At 34.8% G+C, this 17,170-nt stretch overlaps 1 protein-coding gene across 1 annotated transcript; it reads right to left on the reverse strand.

Annotated features, from left to right (window-relative positions):
• Window positions 1-495: 495 nt before the first annotated feature.
• Window positions 496-6,134, reverse strand: b3gnt7 (UDP-GlcNAc:betaGal beta-1,3-N-acetylglucosaminyltransferase 7). The gene is made up of 2 exons (XM_053512635.1): window positions 6,056-6,134; window positions 496-3,929 (listed from the first exon to the last, which is right to left on the reverse strand). Exons 1-2 carry the CDS (start codon window positions 6,091-6,093, stop codon window positions 2,714-2,716), a joined length of 1,254 nt encoding a protein of 417 aa, XP_053368610.1. The 5' UTR covers window positions 6,094-6,134; the 3' UTR covers window positions 496-2,713.
• Between the last annotated feature and the right edge of the window lie 11,036 nt (window positions 6,135-17,170).

Raw genomic sequence — 17,170 nt, forward strand, 5'->3', positions numbered from 1 at the left:
CAAAAAAAAAAGGAAACTACAGTATTACCTGGCTACATACAAAGTAAGTGTCAGAGCTACACAACTCCTCCAGCAAAGAGCGGCTAAAAATCATCTGAAGAATGGCAGAACATCCCTCTCCAGAAATCAGTGCATCACTGGAATTGTCCATGCTGAGCAACAGAGTCGGTCCTTCACGTCCAAATGTTAGAAAACACAGACTTCTCATCTAGAATCTACAGTATAGTGTATATACAGATGTGGTGCATCTGCCATACGAGTCATTATGAATGAGCTGCTCATGTCAATGTATTAGTAGGTAATGTGACTTACAGCTAAACTACTTCATGTGTATTAATTAAACTGTCTCATCCTCAGGATGAATTAGTCAATTAACAAGGCAGTTTTTTTTTTCAGTTTACTTCAAATTGGGATACAAATTACACCGGAGTGTGATGAGAAAAAGATAAACAGGGAAACTTGCCTCTTCATACACCTTTATTTACAATGATTGTCTCCACATTTGTTTTTAATTTGATTGATTGCTATTTCAAGTCAGAGTTAAAAAAAAAGGCACATAAATCAAAAACATTAAATATAACAGACCCTAAACCTTATAACTAGTACATCTTTAAATTAAGTACCAGAGTATTTATTAATTTCACAGTTTACAATGTTCAGTGTTTAGTGTTGGCTCTTATGTTTTTAGGGCCGTGTGCGGCTGGAAAATAAATAATATTTCTGCTTACTTCAAAGCACACACTTCTATAAGACGAGTGTGTACCCTGACTGTAGTGTTACCATTACAAATGTGAATTAATTGAGTACAGGGAGGAAAGAGAAAAAAAAAAAAAAAAACACTGGATGACATTTGCTTGACAAACAAAACGACAAAATGCATGCGTATTTACACACAAGTTGGGTGAATAAATCTTCTCCACAGTTATAGACTGCATATTAGGCATGCTCATGTTTCAGGTGTGTGATGGAAACACATTTTTAAAGTACCGTTGCAGCAGAGTGTTAAGTGTAGAGTTTCCTCAAAAATTTACAGTTTTATGAACTATCCAAAATGTTTAATAGCCAACATGGTCATGAGCAGAATCGGACAAATAAACCCTAATAAACAAAACCATTTTAATGCTCTACTATACAGTACCTTGTAGTAATTTTTACCCCTTTCAGATTTCAGTAATGCTCATCTCAATAAACCACATGTGGGCTGTTCAAGTGCATGAAGGCATGTTAAACAGAATTGAAATACTGATGTGCATATGTGTTTACATACACACACAACGCAGTCTTCAGAACTCCATAATTGAGGTAGAGAGATTATTTTTAACATACATAACATCTAATGCTATTTTAAATACATTCACAAATCAGTACGGTGTAATACCTCAAGCAGAAATCTTAATAACCACCCAAAACCATCTTACCACGAGTAAAGTAAAAAAAAAAAAATTATAATAATAATTCTTAAAAAAAATATTTAGTTGTTTCTTTTTAAACTACTATCCTTCGCCAGGAAGGACATGCAACGCTGCTTTGAAAATGTTAAAATTTCTTTGCGTTAGTGTTCAAACAGCACACTTTAATTTTGCCAGGCGCAACAAAGGAATTCTTGTGGGTTGTGGGGGCAGGGCAGATGCAACTGTTAGCAAAAAATAATTAGTAGCTAGGGCTGCACGATTCTTGCTAAAATGTATAATGAATCATGATTTTTCTCCAAGTGCCGTCTATGAAAGGTCACATTTCCTTATTTTAGAACCCTTTAAGTAAATAACTTAAAAGCTGTGGAACTTTTTTTGTCTGCACGTTTTGGACATCCAACTGCATGTGTGAGTTTATATTATTACATAAGCACAAGGTAAATGTCAGAGTTTAAAATTAAACAGACAGTTTAAAGTATTAAATTGGGGTTTTTTTGGTCAATTTTAATATACTTCTAGTACATTTCTATGTAGCTTTCTATCGGTTTTTAGAGTCTCTTAGTAATAGTGAAAATCAACGTGTCAGTTTTACTTGCAGTAGCTATTGCAGTAAGTTACTGTATATCCCAAATCACACAAAAACAGAAGAAAAAGTTTCACCAAGCACACTGAGGGATTTTCTCCAAGTGCTGTCTATGATTGAATGGATTTGTGCAAGAAATCATTGTGATATTGACAGCATGCAAGAGAGAGAGAGAGAGAGAGTGAAAATACAATTTAAGTGTGTGTGTGAGTGAGAGCTTAAGCCAGCAAACATTGAGCGCGTAACGAGTTTTACATTCAGGTTTTTGGCACAAATAAAATGCCATACCACTCAAACTAAACCAAGTAAACTAACCAGTCTGTGTAGGTCTGCTTCCTTGTTACACATCATGTGAGTGATAGCAAAATTCCGTAAATTATAGTGAGAATCGTGCAGCCCCATAAGCAATCACTTGCTAACTAGTAGTTAAGTAAAAGAGAGACTGCAGCATTTGTCAGAACCAATGTCCTTCCCTGTCACAGCAAGTCAGGCTTATCACATTCAGTTGCACATGACTGATATGATTCATACTGTAGTCCAAACCATAGCGGTCTACAGGGGGAGATGTTATATTTCATAACATTTTTAAATAGAAAAGTTGGTCTTTTAAGATGAGAAAATCCTTCAAAATCCCCATTGTATTAATCTGGACACCAAGATAAGGTTAACACAAGGGACAGGGTTAGATATAATGTGGTTCACCTTCCACAACATGTTGCTATAACTTTGGCTTCTCATTGTTCAAGTTTTCTTCCCACATCAGCCCAAGATTGTGCGTACACACAAGGTCAGTGTGGACCAACCTCCACATGTCCAGGAGTTCCTGAGGGAGAAGTTTATGGACCACAATCATGCTCTTGTAGAAACATGGCTCTTTGTTCAGTTTGCTCTTTTTATCCTTCAATAGGCCAAAAGTTTTGAATGCGTTGTGTTTTATAGGCGTTACCTGGAGAATCTCTAAGCACATTCCAAGAAACACATCATCAATTGGAAATAGTTCCAACATTTCTGAAGCCAAATGGAGTCGCCGAGCCAAGGGGCCGTCCATCAAAAACCCCCCTCCTCCTGCATAGGGTGGGTAATACGTCTTGTTGTACAGCTCAGAAGGGATGTAGTATTTGTTTTGTTTCCGTCTTATCGGTTTTGCTTTGAAAAGGACATCCCCAGCGAACAAATCCTTTGTGTCGTTGCTGCTCTCCAGGTACTCCAGAATGTTCGTCACACTAACAAAGACATCGTCATCCCCTTTAAAGATGTAGCGTACATCCCTGCAGTAGGTGGAGAACCATTTCAGGAAGTGGGTCTCCTTTAAGGTAAGATTGAAGAACGTATCCATGAAATCCCACTGCAGGATGTCACCGTAGATATAATCCTCGTATTCCAGAAGCTTCTGGTGGTTTGCCTTTTCCACTTCATTAGAAGAAGTTCCCAACAGAAAGAGTAGCTTGATCTTCTTGCCATCTATGACCTGCTCCTTGCCCCAAGTTTGCCGAATCACTTCACGTCTGTCGTGTTGTGATACGATGGATTTTATCGCTATGAGGAGGTGCACTTCTCCAGAACATTTCTCTGGGTGGTTAATGATCACAGGAAAATATCTGCAGTGCCTGTAGAGAACAAACTGTTTAAAGTTCTCCTCCAAAGTAGTAAAATCTTCTGTAGAAGAAATATTTGTGTTAGCACTGCAGTTCGTACTTGTGATATCCCAAGTTCTGGTTTCTTCTGGTTCATAGATTGGTTCTTTATTTTCTTTTGATTTGTCTTGACCTTTCCAATAATTTACTATTTCCTTCTGCATGCGTGCATTGGTCTCAATCTGCAAGTCCCCTCTAGTGCTGATGATTCCCGTCTCAAACACACTGATCATCAGCACGGCCACGAAGAACGTCAGAGCTACCGTCTTGTACATCCTCCACCGATGTCTGGGAGACACCCTTGTAAGATAAATAAATAAATAAATAAATAAATAATAATAAATAAAAAGAAATTTACAAGATTTACAGAACTGTCCACCATCTCCATGATTTATTTTTATCATTTGGCTACTCAGTACTTGTAAGAATTTAAAACTTCTTTTACCCCAGTTAATTACACGACATTTCAGTTGCTATTTGTTGGCTTTGCCAGTCGTGGTCCGCCAGTCCACCAGGTAAGAAAGGATGTTGGCAAACCAAAATAACTGGTTTGGATAAACAAATAAATAACATAACATTTGGCACTTGGACTTCGACCTTGTGCCTATGACAGCATCACAGCTGAGCTGATATCCCGCACACCAGCAGTCCCTCTCATGTGATTTTGCTTAATTCTTCATGTTAAATGGGAGGCCTGTGATCATTTAGATAATCTGGAATTCAGTTTGTGTCAAAAATAGACTTGCAATAATGCAGACATTTCTCAAAGCAAGCTTGTGAATTTTAGGTAAGAATCGTAGTAGTAATCACATACTGTGATGTTAGTCAGAAGTTTATTTGTTTCAGATGTTTTTTTGGGGGTATTTTCTATGTAACCAACCTAATTTCTTAGCTTGCAAACCTTAAAATTATTTTAGGATGTAAAATTCAATCCATCTTCTATTTAGTTTAAAATATTGTGTAGAAGTAGAGAGAAAGCCTTAGGTGTTAAGCACTGCATAAATAAAATAATAATAATATTAATGTTTATTTTAACAATTATGCCACTATTGTAGATTGATCTCTAAACAAAATACACATTTTATTCAGTTGTTCTCTGGATGACTAATGAAATTCCACTATTGGTCCAAGACTTGTTTAAACAGTCATACAGACACAGACTCTCTACTCATGAGAATAACTCTCGTCTTCTTTTGTGTGTGACTTTCTTATGCATGGTCAAATAAAAAAAATAAAAAAGCATACCTTAGGGCTGATGGCTGTTATAAATTGTTGCTATGGATAAGTCCAAGAAAAACAATGGAAAAAAGACAACCTTAGGTTAATACTTGTTTTTTTTTACAATGAAGTTTCTCACTGTAAAAAAAAACCCACCTCTATCTGCATTAACTGCAGCTCATTTCCTCATATCATTGTACATATTCTTGTACACTTTCAAAAAGTGATGAAACATGACAGCAGAACAAGTCATGAATTCAAGATCAACGTATGCCTAGACACACAAAGTATGGCTACTGATAGATAAATCATTTATATATTCATTTTGGTTTGATTAGTCACATTAAATAATCAAATTTCCTCACTGTTGACTTTTCGTCTATCTTTCTTGGTTGTAGTTGTTCTCACTTTCAACTTGTAGTGGAAATAGAAAACATGAAAGAGTTTATGGGAACTTTGCAATAGTATATTTCCAAATTCCTATTCAGACAGGATAAGTTTCTTATATGAAGGTGTGTAATTAGTACACCCCAATTTTTCATTTTTTATTTTTTGCTTACATTTTAAAAGATCACTCTGTACATTACCTTCAATACAATCTATAAAATACCCAGCAGAAGTAGCTCAAGTGGAGGATTTGGGGAAATCATGGAGGGGAGGATGGATTTTGTACTTTTTCCAGAACAAGAATATCTCAGTCTTCTGGAAAACCAAAATTTAAAAACTGTGGGAAAATCTGTCCAATTTTACACAATTTTTTTTTTTTTTTTAAATACTGACAGACATATGACATTTTTATGAAAGCTTGCATGAGTCGTTTAATAGTTAGTAAAAAAAAAAAAATAAATCAGGAGAAATTTTAATGTGTGGAAACACACGCCAAAAACCCAGACATAACTGTACATAAAAAAACATAAAATTCTCTTCTCAAAGTAACAGTTTTGTCTGACATAGTATCGTTTTTTATTTATTTATATTTTCCATTCGTATAATTATTCGTAAGCTGTATAATAAATTCTCACTCAACCAAAAACGACCCTAATAAAGCTGTGTGAGCTGAGGTACTGTAGGTAATAACGTTAAACACACACACGCCATTGTATCACTGAATTTCTACCAGGAACGGGATATAAAGTGAAATAACTGGCTCCACAGTAAGAAATAAATAATAATGTTTACTTAATCCTATAAAGAATATGTTTACTTACATGTTGAAAGAATTCATAAAGTGAACGTTGTTTAACATCTCGGTTTTTCACAGACGCCGGATTGTCAGTTGGTCTCCCACAGAAACGCCGCTACTCGCTGCACGTGAACTCTTTTAAAGACTGCTGGAAGCACGAAGCCACGCCCCCAGAGGGGACGACAAATACAGCTCAGTCACAAAGGATGCAGCAGTGACGAACTTTATTGTACTGTACCAGAGGTAGTTATTATCCATGATTTTTCCGCTTCTCGATTTCTCTCTAAACACCCAGACAACCTTACATTGAATTCAAGAGTTCATTTTTAGCTTCTTTAGTATAATACCGGAAATGTCTAAAATCATTATATACTGATCAGCCACAACATTAACACTACATAACAATAACAGTGATTATCAATTATATACCACCCTCATATTTACATCCTTATCCATGCCCACTGGGACCAAAGAAATGCTCATTTATCCTATCCCACAGAAAAGCAAATGAAACGATAGATGCCACGATAGTAAGGCACCAGAACACCCCCTCCACCACAGCAGACTGAGAACCCAAACCAACTCAACTTCCCAGTCCTACTGAGCTTGCATACGATGAGCTGAACATACAAGTCCGATCCATGGAGACCCCACTCCGCACAGCCCAGTGTAACCAAAGGATTTGCTGAAAACATCCCCTGCCAGACACCACGCACACATCCAGAGGCCTACAGAGCCAAAATCAGCTGGTGGTTAAAGCAAACTAAAAACTTAGCTCTTTATATAATGTTAACGATTGCAATGTTATGGCTCATTTGTGTTTTGTTTTTCTCTCCTTAATATATGTGGTTTCTTTTTCTAATTAATTATCTATTCCCTAATAAAATTCATTTTATTTTTTTATTTATTTTAACCAAACATTTACTTATTTTATTATATAGCAGATTTTCTTAAAGTACATTACCGTGTAGATTATCTAATTTCACACAGAATTTTTCATCTCCAAATATCTTATTTATCGTTTAATGCAGCAATTTTCCAATAATTACAATTTGTATTTATTAAAGAACAACTTTAACAACTTTTATCCAGTTATATGTTCATCTAATGTTGTGGAATGTCAGTAAAACAAACAAACAAGCAAAAAAAAAAAAAGATTCTCCTCTTCTCACTTATGTGATAGCAACTATAACAGTTGTTCTGTCTATAGATCTTCCTTTTTCTCTCTCATGAAGCTACTAACACAAAAAAAGCATAGATTCAAACTAACAGATGCCAAAAAAACTTTAAAGTTGCCACTTTACCTTTGACTTTCATAAAGAGCTGTCTTTTAACGCTTATTTACAGAAACCTTCTCATATCAGTGACTGCACACATTTAGATCAATAAACAATTGAAAACAAAAAATAATATTACAGGAATTGACATGTTTATTAATATTTTGTCTCTAAATATCTGAGCATATTATAAGCTTAAGCATTAAGCTTAAACAAACAGCATTGCTGTGTGCATGTTAATACATACCCAGTGGTATTGGTGACACCATGACACACAATGTTATGTAACGATATGTTTTCATATAATTTTCCTGATCACTAGAGTTGGTTTATTTTTGTATGAATGATAGAATGATGAATGTGTTTCTCACAAAATAAAGATGTGCGAATGTGGAGTTCTGTGACAAAATGTCAGGAATTCTTTTGCTTCAGTGAACATGAACAAGGATCCATTGTTCCTGTACAATTTAGGAGTGTGACTTACTCAATCACATGGAATCCAGTTATTATCTACTAGCGATATTTTTTTATCATTAACAGGAAAAGAGTAAAAAAATAAAAAATAAAAACAAGTTAAAAAGTTAAAGCTAAAAAAACCCTCTGCCTAAGTTATTAATACAAAGAAATTCCAATTTGTAAGGTTGAGTATCTTACACCATATTTACACTAAGTTGCGCTTTTTTTTGTACAGTTTGTAAATGAAGAGTTCATCACAAATGACAAATTTAAAAGATTAGTAAAAGTGCCATTATTTCAGCAGTGAAAATATATTAACTAATTGCAGTAAAAATATTCAGTTTAACTTTTCTAATTAATATCTCTTGGTGCAGGTGTTTGTTTTTATTGAGCAAGTGGCTTAAACCTGTTCAAAGCATTACTTTAACTCACAATTTTGATTTCACTTATGGTGCAGATACAGTACTGCAAGTTCTGCAAAAGTTTAATCAAATTTTGTCCAGCCAGTCTGGAATGATAAAAAAATTTTGTAATAGATATTTTTATAGCAGTTATATTGGGGGCAATCCATGGTCACTCTTATGTGGGGTATTTTATATGCCCTCATCACAGACTACTGTAAATATGTTTGCTTTAACCATTCGTCTTTTATCTCATAGTGGCGCTTCACATTACTGCTTTTTATTAGCCCCACAGTTTTAGAATGTATGAAAGAAATTGTACATTGATCTGTCCATTCATCTTTGAAGATTCAGTTTTCATAGTGTACATGCCCTTTTTGAAGTATGCCATGTTTGGTTGCACTTTTGTTTCTGTTTCTTGAGAATTTTTTTGTTTTCTGCATACTATGTCTAAACGCGGTAAACTATCGTGTTAATTGCCTCTGTTGAGTGACATGTACTGTATAGCCACGCCCACCTGAAGAAAAAAAGTGCTAAATAAAATTTTTACAGTGACATAATCTGACACATAACTGCTCATAACTTCACTTATACTCAACATTTTGATTTCATTTATGCCACCAGTTTAACTTCAGGCAAATACTAAGAATTACCAAAATTTCATTACATCACTTATAGACAGACATACAACATTTTCTGAGACTGATTTTGGGTCCTCCAGTGTATAAATTGTAAAGATATTATTGAAAGAGTGAGGACTTTTTTTTTTTAACAATATTTTCCGCTGTTACATTTAGATTTATATAGAATTTGTGGAATCGTTTAAATTTACTATAATTTTAGTAAGATTTTGTCTTAAAACTTGGTCTGTTTGTTTGTTAATCTCAATGTACTAAAGCACAGTTGTTTGAAATTCTCTGAAAGTTTGGGTAAGAAATTTAATTATTTGCAACAATATAGACATACATTTTAGTTGTATGAGACAATTAATAGTTTTAATAATAATTAAATAATTGGTCTTAGGCAAGCAACTGAATAAAATGTCAAACTCATTTCAAAATGTCTCAACTTATCTTTCCTCATTTCATTGCTAAAGCTTAATGAGAAATCAAAACAGTGATTCCTGAAGGTCTATTTTAAATTAACCACTCAGATATAAATTAATTTTTTTTTTTATCGTCAGACAGATGAAAAAAACAATATTTACCAATTAAATCTTCATTGCAAGTTTGTGTGTGTGAGACTAAAGATTTTCAAATTAATCAAATAAATCAAAATGTACAACTCGATCACTTAAAAAAATATTGAACCTTTATATGAATTAAATTTGTCATGGAAGCTTATAAAAGCTTTTGTTGTTGAAGTTTAATAATTTTATTATAATATGTGTAGCATAATTGGTACTAATTAAATTTTTTATTAGTACTTATCCATTTTGATTCATAACAGCTAACGAATCTCCAAAACGCCTGAATATGAGTTTTGTCCAGGTTGTTGTTCAAGTTAAATTAGAAAAAGGATTAATACACAGCATTAATGGTCTAACCTCGATTTTGAAGCAGGCAGTCTCCGGTTAAGGATGAGAGAAATGAAAAACAGGAATTATTTAATCTTCAGACTTCAGCTGTGTTCCAAAACTATATCTTCCTTTCCTTCATCCATCCATTTCCTGTAGCTGCATGTGCATCCTGTCATTTTTCCCCCTAACCATGTGTGTGTATATACACTTGATTTTAGCTGGGCCAAATCTCCTCACACACAGCCTTTTCCTAAGAATTTTAGTTTAACAAGTTGTGTTGCATGTGTTTCATGGTGTTACATGCTTTTAAAATTACTCTACCATTAAGACCTATAAAAATGCTTTAATAAAAACCTAAGTTTTTTGTTCCTGTCCCTGTTATTGACACAAATGCAACACTATGTCTAGGAAAGAAATATACTGTATGCAAAACTAACTAATTGTGGTTAGCACTGTCGCCTTGCACGTCCAGGTTCGATTCCCAGCCAGACTCGATTCCCGTCTCTGTAGGCATGGAGTTTGTATGTTGTCCCTGTGCTTGGTGGGTTTCCTCTTACAGTCCAAAGACATGCAGATTAGGCTAATTGGCGTTGCCAAATAGGCCGTAATGTGTGAATGAGTGAGTTCTGGTGCGTGTGTACCCTGCCCTGTGCCCTAGGCCTCCTGGGATAGGCTCCAGGCTGTCTGGTGCTAAGACCTTTCAGCTTTCTGATGCCATCAGTGATGCTGATGCTAAACATCAGCTCAGACATCTGGAAGATGTATCTTCTGATTATGGAAAATATGTCATTGTGCTTATTAGGGATATTAAACTGGATTTAAAAATCAAAAATCAATAGTTGAAAGTCACACAATGCAAGTTAGGAAGTATCAAGATTGGACTTATTGAAACAATATAAAAGGTCATGTCTTGTATGGACAGAGTGTTTCGGGAATCAGGGTAAGAAGGGAAGCATGTGAAGCGATCCACCCATTATTCATAGTGCCCACTGTAAAACGTTCTGGAGGCAGTTTGGCCACAATGTGTATTAGTGGTTAGCTAACAGAGGTTAGTCTTTTGTGAACCCTGCTCACTTTCTCTCCTCACATCACTGACTTTGTTCTTGAAGGAGGAAGTTCAAAGGTTTTTTTAAACAGATGGAAATAGTTCCTGGTTATTAGTCAGAGCATTTCTACAGTGCATTAACTGGCCTTGTATCACAAAGTTAATTACAGTATAATCTGTGCGTTGGCAAAATACAATGTAAAGGAATAAAAGCTTATAATAAAAACTGAATTTATACAGTACGTAAGTGTAAAAGTGCTTTCTTATTACATCCATGTTAAAAAGTTTTAAAGTATTTATTAATTATTAATATTTATGAGAGCTCTTGATCCATACATACATGATACATCATATAATACCATATCAAATATAACCTGAAATCAATTATGTGCATTTTACAAATGCTGAAACATTTCTTACACAGGATTTCTGTATTTAACACTCTAGTATTGATCATTAAATAGACGTAATAGTTCTCTGTGGGAGTACTCAGCAGGACATAGCACTAAACTCAGATTCAGATTCCCAGAACAAACAATATGGAGCTTGCTATGTGTGTGTGTTTCCTCCACATCCAGTCCAGCTGAGTGAGAGTTGATGGACAAACAATTGTTATATAAACACATTAAATGGTCCTGATGGGCTTCAAACAACAACATTAACATGCTATGAATCCTCAGTTAACCTCCTGCACTGAATCATGGGACATGAGGTGTTACTGCAGGTCATCTTCTGATACACGGAAGGGTTAAAAGGGATTGGATCACTGGGTTAAAAATCATTGGATTAAAAATCCACTAAATTGGTGAGGTTTCTGTAAGATGTTACATTTATGTATATGTATAAATGTCAGCAGTTTGTAACAGTCAGAGGTAAAGCTGTATATTCAAGTTTTCTTCAAAAAAATTTTAAACAACCATTTATAGCTGCTATAGTGTAAGTGATAATCGGAACAAACTTGGTTTGCTGATATACCACAACATTACAAATAAGTATTAATAAATAGAAAGTATGATGTGTCCTGTTTGTTTGTAACTGTAACCCCTGTTCATCAAACCACCCTGTCATTCAGTATTTTACTGTACAGCACCCACACGTTTCTGTATGAGCTATTGTAGTTAAGTCGTACAAAACTGAGTTTTTTTTTATTTATGCAAACTTTAATATAAATATTACATCTAACATCTGTCACATTTTAACTATTAGTGTCTAAGCTTCAGTCCAAGCAACATTAATACTTATACTGTGACTTTTAAACTAGCATGGATCATTATGCTTTTTATATCTCTTGAAAGGAAAGGTGTACAGGACAGTGGTGAGACCAGCGATGCTCTACGGCTTAGAGACAGTGGCGCTGAAGAAAAGGCAGGAGGCAGAGTTGGAGGTAGCAGAGCTGAAGATGTTCAGGTTCTCCTTGGAAGTGAGAAGAATAGATAGGTTAAAGAATAAGTTCATCAGAGGGATAACCCATGTTAGATGTTTTGAAGATAAAGTCAGAGAGGCCAGATTGAGGTGGTTTGGACATGTTCAGAGAAGAGATTGTGAATATATCGGTAGAAGGATGCTGAGGTTGGAACTGCCAGGCAGGAGGTCTAGAGGAAGGCCAAAGAGGAGATTTATGGATGCAGTGAAGAGAGGACATGAAGTTAGTTGGTGTGAGAGAAGAGGATGCAGAGGATAGGGTTAGATGGAGGCAGATGATTCGCTGTGGCGACCCCTGAAAGGGAACAGCCGAAAGACAAAGAAGAAATATATCTCTGATTTGGTGTGTGAATATTCAATTACTTTCATTAATATTGAATATATATGTGTGTGTGTGTGTGTGTGTGTGTCTGTGTGTGTGTGTGTGTGTGCTTGCGTCAATCAGAGACCTTTCAGGAAATACCACAGGAAGAATTGCCACTTTGCACATGTTTCAATTGCTCTGAAGGCCAAAAAAAATGCTCTTATCTTTATTCTGCCTCTGGGATGAACCACAGAGCAGAGAAAAAGAACACACAGATGTATGTAAAAAAAATTTTTTTGCATGTATGTAAAAAAACATTATTATAAACGGTATAGTTGCATTTATGACTTTGTGGAAATGTTTGCTAGCATTACTACATCAGCATCCTATAATGAAGAATCTATGCTCACTTTAGTTAAGACTCAGGTAAACTTTAAATTGTAAAACATACACTGATTAGCCATAAAGTTATTACCACTGCTGGGTGAATTAAGTAACATTGAATATCAATTACACTGTAAAACTGTAAAAACAAACAAACAAAAAAAAAGTGACTCAACCTAAAAACATTGAGTCACAAGATGCACAGCTTTTACTTACAGGTTACTTAACTTTCAAAGAAATTTGCTGGCCAAACTAAATATTTTACATTGTTTATTTGACATGACATGTACCCTGTTTAAAATCTTAAGCTGGGTCATCCTGTAATTCAATATCTTTTTGTTAGCTGATTTCTCGCGCGGCTATGTGTGCTGGGTGGAGCAGGGCGCTATTGCTGGGCAAAAGTCAAGGCAAAGTGGGGGGAAAAAGATCGATATAAAGAATTAACGTTTAGCTCATACAGTATGGTAACATAAAGCCTAAATAACTTAGCTAAGCCTACTTCAGTAATGTCAGGGTGCCTTGGTATAACGATATGCAGAAAACAGCCTCACATATACTATATTATGCTAACCATGAAAAATACCTGTAAGCTAACTGAACTAACCACCTGCAACTAACATTTTTTATTAAATAATTTCCTAGAATACATTTGTCTTAACAAATCCTATTGTAAAAAGTTGGGCCAATAATAGAATATTAATTAATTCCACATCTATCTAGTTGAAGTATACACAGTATATATATATATACGTATATATATACCAGAAAAATGGTGACAGAATCATGAGCACCCATTCGAAGTTCATCCATGCCCCCGGAAACAAAGGCCAGCCTGCCCTGCCCAACCCCACAGAAAAGCCAATACAGAATGGAAAAAGTCAACAGGCTGCCACACATGGGGCTTAGCAGGCAAAGAGCTCAAGGTGAACCCAGCCTTCAGACTCCCCAGATGCGATCAAGCATCCCATTAATGTACAGTACCTGACAAACAAGCCTGATCTACTCATTCTGCTTCCCATAGCAACCAAATGATCTGTCACAACAGTCCAGGTGCTGGACACCAACACAGACCAGCCATAGAGCCACACCTCAAAGAGCCAGAGCCGCCAAGGTGTTTTTTTAATTTTAATTGTTTGCAAATTATGGCTGATCAGGGTAAATGTAAACAGTCAAATAGTGTCCCTAAAAAAATATAGTAGAGATAAGACCTGACAGTTTTTAATCTTGGTTTTAACTCATTTTTATTCTCTCTTGATGTTTATCTTGGACCTCTAGGTCTTGACAACAACTTTAATAATCAATTTCATGATAAAAAGGAAGTTCAGCAGAAATCCAGGCAATTCTTGCACAGCTTCACATTCTTTAACTAACATACAAGGCAATTCTTATTCCCAGTCCTTTTCTGTGTATATAAAGTATTCACTTCAAAGACTGCTTAAATCTCTCCAGAGCACTCTGACAATCATATGTGATAAGAACCGGCTTCTCGCAAGCTCTCTATCTCGTTTTATCTCAGGAAGTTTTTCTTCTTTTATTTTTCTGTTAAATCCTAGAAAAAATGTGTTAAGAAAGTTAGAGTTCAAAAAGTATATTTTTATTCATATCCTGATTTTATATTTCTGTAAAGCTGCTTTATGTTCATTAATAGAAGTGATATAAAAAATGAATTACAGAGTACAGATAGAGTTGGAAAAAGGAGATTAAAGGAAACTCATAAAGAAGAGAAAGTAGAAGTGGAGAGAAGAAAGCAAAAAAAATGAGAAATTAAGTTTTTCCTTTTAATCTTTGTGTTACAGGGTAAGTGTAGTCAAGATGAAGATCAGCTCCATTCAGTTGTTTTGATTCTGGTCATTCTGTCTTCCTCCCCATCTGTGTGTGTGTGTGTGTGTGTGTGTGTGTGTGTGTGTGTGTTTGTGATTCACAGCCACCTGCCAGCTGGCTCATGGTTTACACACACACTGACTATTTCCTTACATTGTCTTCAACCTGCCACACACACACACACACACACACACAGATTAACTAGGTCTGTCCTGCTGAGGTAAAAGTGACCTATTTAAAAAGTAAAAGAATAGAATATTCTTTTTTTCTATTTTATACAAATCCAAGAAGAGAGAAATCCTATTCAAACATCTTTTAAAGTTAACTTAAGAAAACTGGAATTACGATTTAAACTTTTCTAAATTTCAGAACGTTATGTACAGAATGAACAGAACAGAATGGTGTTAGAATTTTGCTGTGAAGGTTAGCTGCAGCCGTACATTTGGACCACATTTGGACCACCATATTTCAAATAAAAAAATATTAATTTTTGTCTGTAGCTTAATCCTCAGTAAAATTATTTCATAATTTAAATATAAAGTTATGGCTGTGTTTTAGTCTGAGACAGCATTCCTCACTAGGGCGCACTACAGGGGGGTTCATGTGGAGGGATTACTGCCGCAATCACATCACATGCACGTCCAAATAAACTGTTATATAATCACACCATCTATAGTCATGCTGAGTGTGTGTGTGTGTGTGTGTATATATATATATATATATATATATATATATAATGTGTGTGTGTGTGTGTTTACTTTTAAAGTGAAATGACCTTGCTTGAGGGCTTTTAAACATTGCATCTGGTGAATGTTGCGTAGTATATGACCATCAAGCAAATGTTCATGCACTCAAAAGACAAAATAAAGTTAACAATTAACAGTAACATTTAGCTCAATTTAACATTATGCTAAAAAAACAAAACAAATTTGTGTCTCTCAAAAGTTCAGTAAGAAAGAAAATATAAGAAGGATTCAAAAGTTTGTATACCCATTCCAAAAGAATTTATGGCTAAATATTTATAATTATCTTCTTTTCCATCATAACCTTCCCAAATATATAAACTTTGCCCTGTTTTTTTAGTTTAAATGTGCTCTTTTGATCAGGTAACTTATAAAATTGTAAAAAGATTGTTTTAAGACATTAAAGGCTGACATTATCATTGTGGTTTCTGTTAGGTGATATAAAATAATGCATTAATTTTAGGATTCATATTATGGTATTTGCCTTTCCTTACAGATATACTGTAGAATATCAACAGTGATCTATACATACAATATATATGGAATGGAATTAATTAAAAATTCGTTGACAGGCTGCAAAGTTTCACAAGATTCAATTTGAGTTTGTAACAACATCAGCAGCAACCTTATATGCCCTTTTGTCTGTTTCAACCACTCAGCATTAAGCATCACCAGAATACTAATCACCGGCTTGATCATCTGTCATCTGAAACTTTCTCAGCGATTCATGCCTTAACTTAGATGTTTTTAATGCCTAATCACTGTGTGGCTGAACAAAGATAAATCCTTTGAAACATGGCAGCTACGGGGACTACAGTATCCTTCAGGAACCCTGGGGAACTATTGAGAAGTGTTTCAAAACACTTGCACAGTACTGCAATGTAATCTTAGCTGACCCAGAGGATAAAAGAACTCATGCAAGATGAGTGTAAGTATGATAAAATGTCAATTAATTATGCAATATTTAACAATGACAATAGTTATTATTGAATAAAAGCTATTACAATTATTTATATATAACAAATGACAAATGGGCCACATTCAAAGAGTGAATGTGTGTTCTGTGGTTGTCAACATGTTGCAATGCTCAAGCCACATTACTGCAAAATCTATTGCAGGTCTGGTCAATATTGACATTTTTATTAACATTAACAGGGTTTTGTTGGCCATGGCTAGACATAAATGTAATGCAAGTATGATTCGTAATTTATAGCTAATTGCTGCTTATCGTCATAGACACACTGAGTATGAAAAAAAAAATCATAAAAAAACCCTTTAAACTCCTCTGGCTTTTTGAAAGTGTTTGATCTGAGGCTAAATACGGTTTGTAAAGAAGAAGGAGAAATAAGCTTGTTTACATTAAATGTATTTACAGTACTTAGTTTACAGCACAAAAATACATGTCTAGCAAAAATAAATTTACACTTCACCCAGCCAGCTCTAAAGTTGGACTAAAAGCAGTTGACTGAAGCACATACAACTGAACTATGCATCTCTAAAAAATAATAAAAAATGCAAATAAATATTGTTTGAAATGATGCCATAGTGTGTAATAGATGATGAGACAAATTTTACAGTCACATTCCTAATAAATAATGTTAACAAATATTATTTGCCATTAATTAACATTAAAGAACTCAAAACTAATTCATAAAAGTATGAACATGCATACTTCATAATATAAAATATGAACAGAATGATGTTTAAAGGTACAAACACAGCTACAATTTGGGACATGAACTGAAGGTGAAATGTCATGTTGGAAGGT

Source organism: Clarias gariepinus, chromosome 15, assembly GCF_024256425.1.
Source record: "Clarias gariepinus isolate MV-2021 ecotype Netherlands chromosome 15, CGAR_prim_01v2, whole genome shotgun sequence".
Lineage (NCBI taxonomy): Eukaryota > Metazoa > Chordata > Actinopteri > Siluriformes > Clariidae > Clarias > Clarias gariepinus.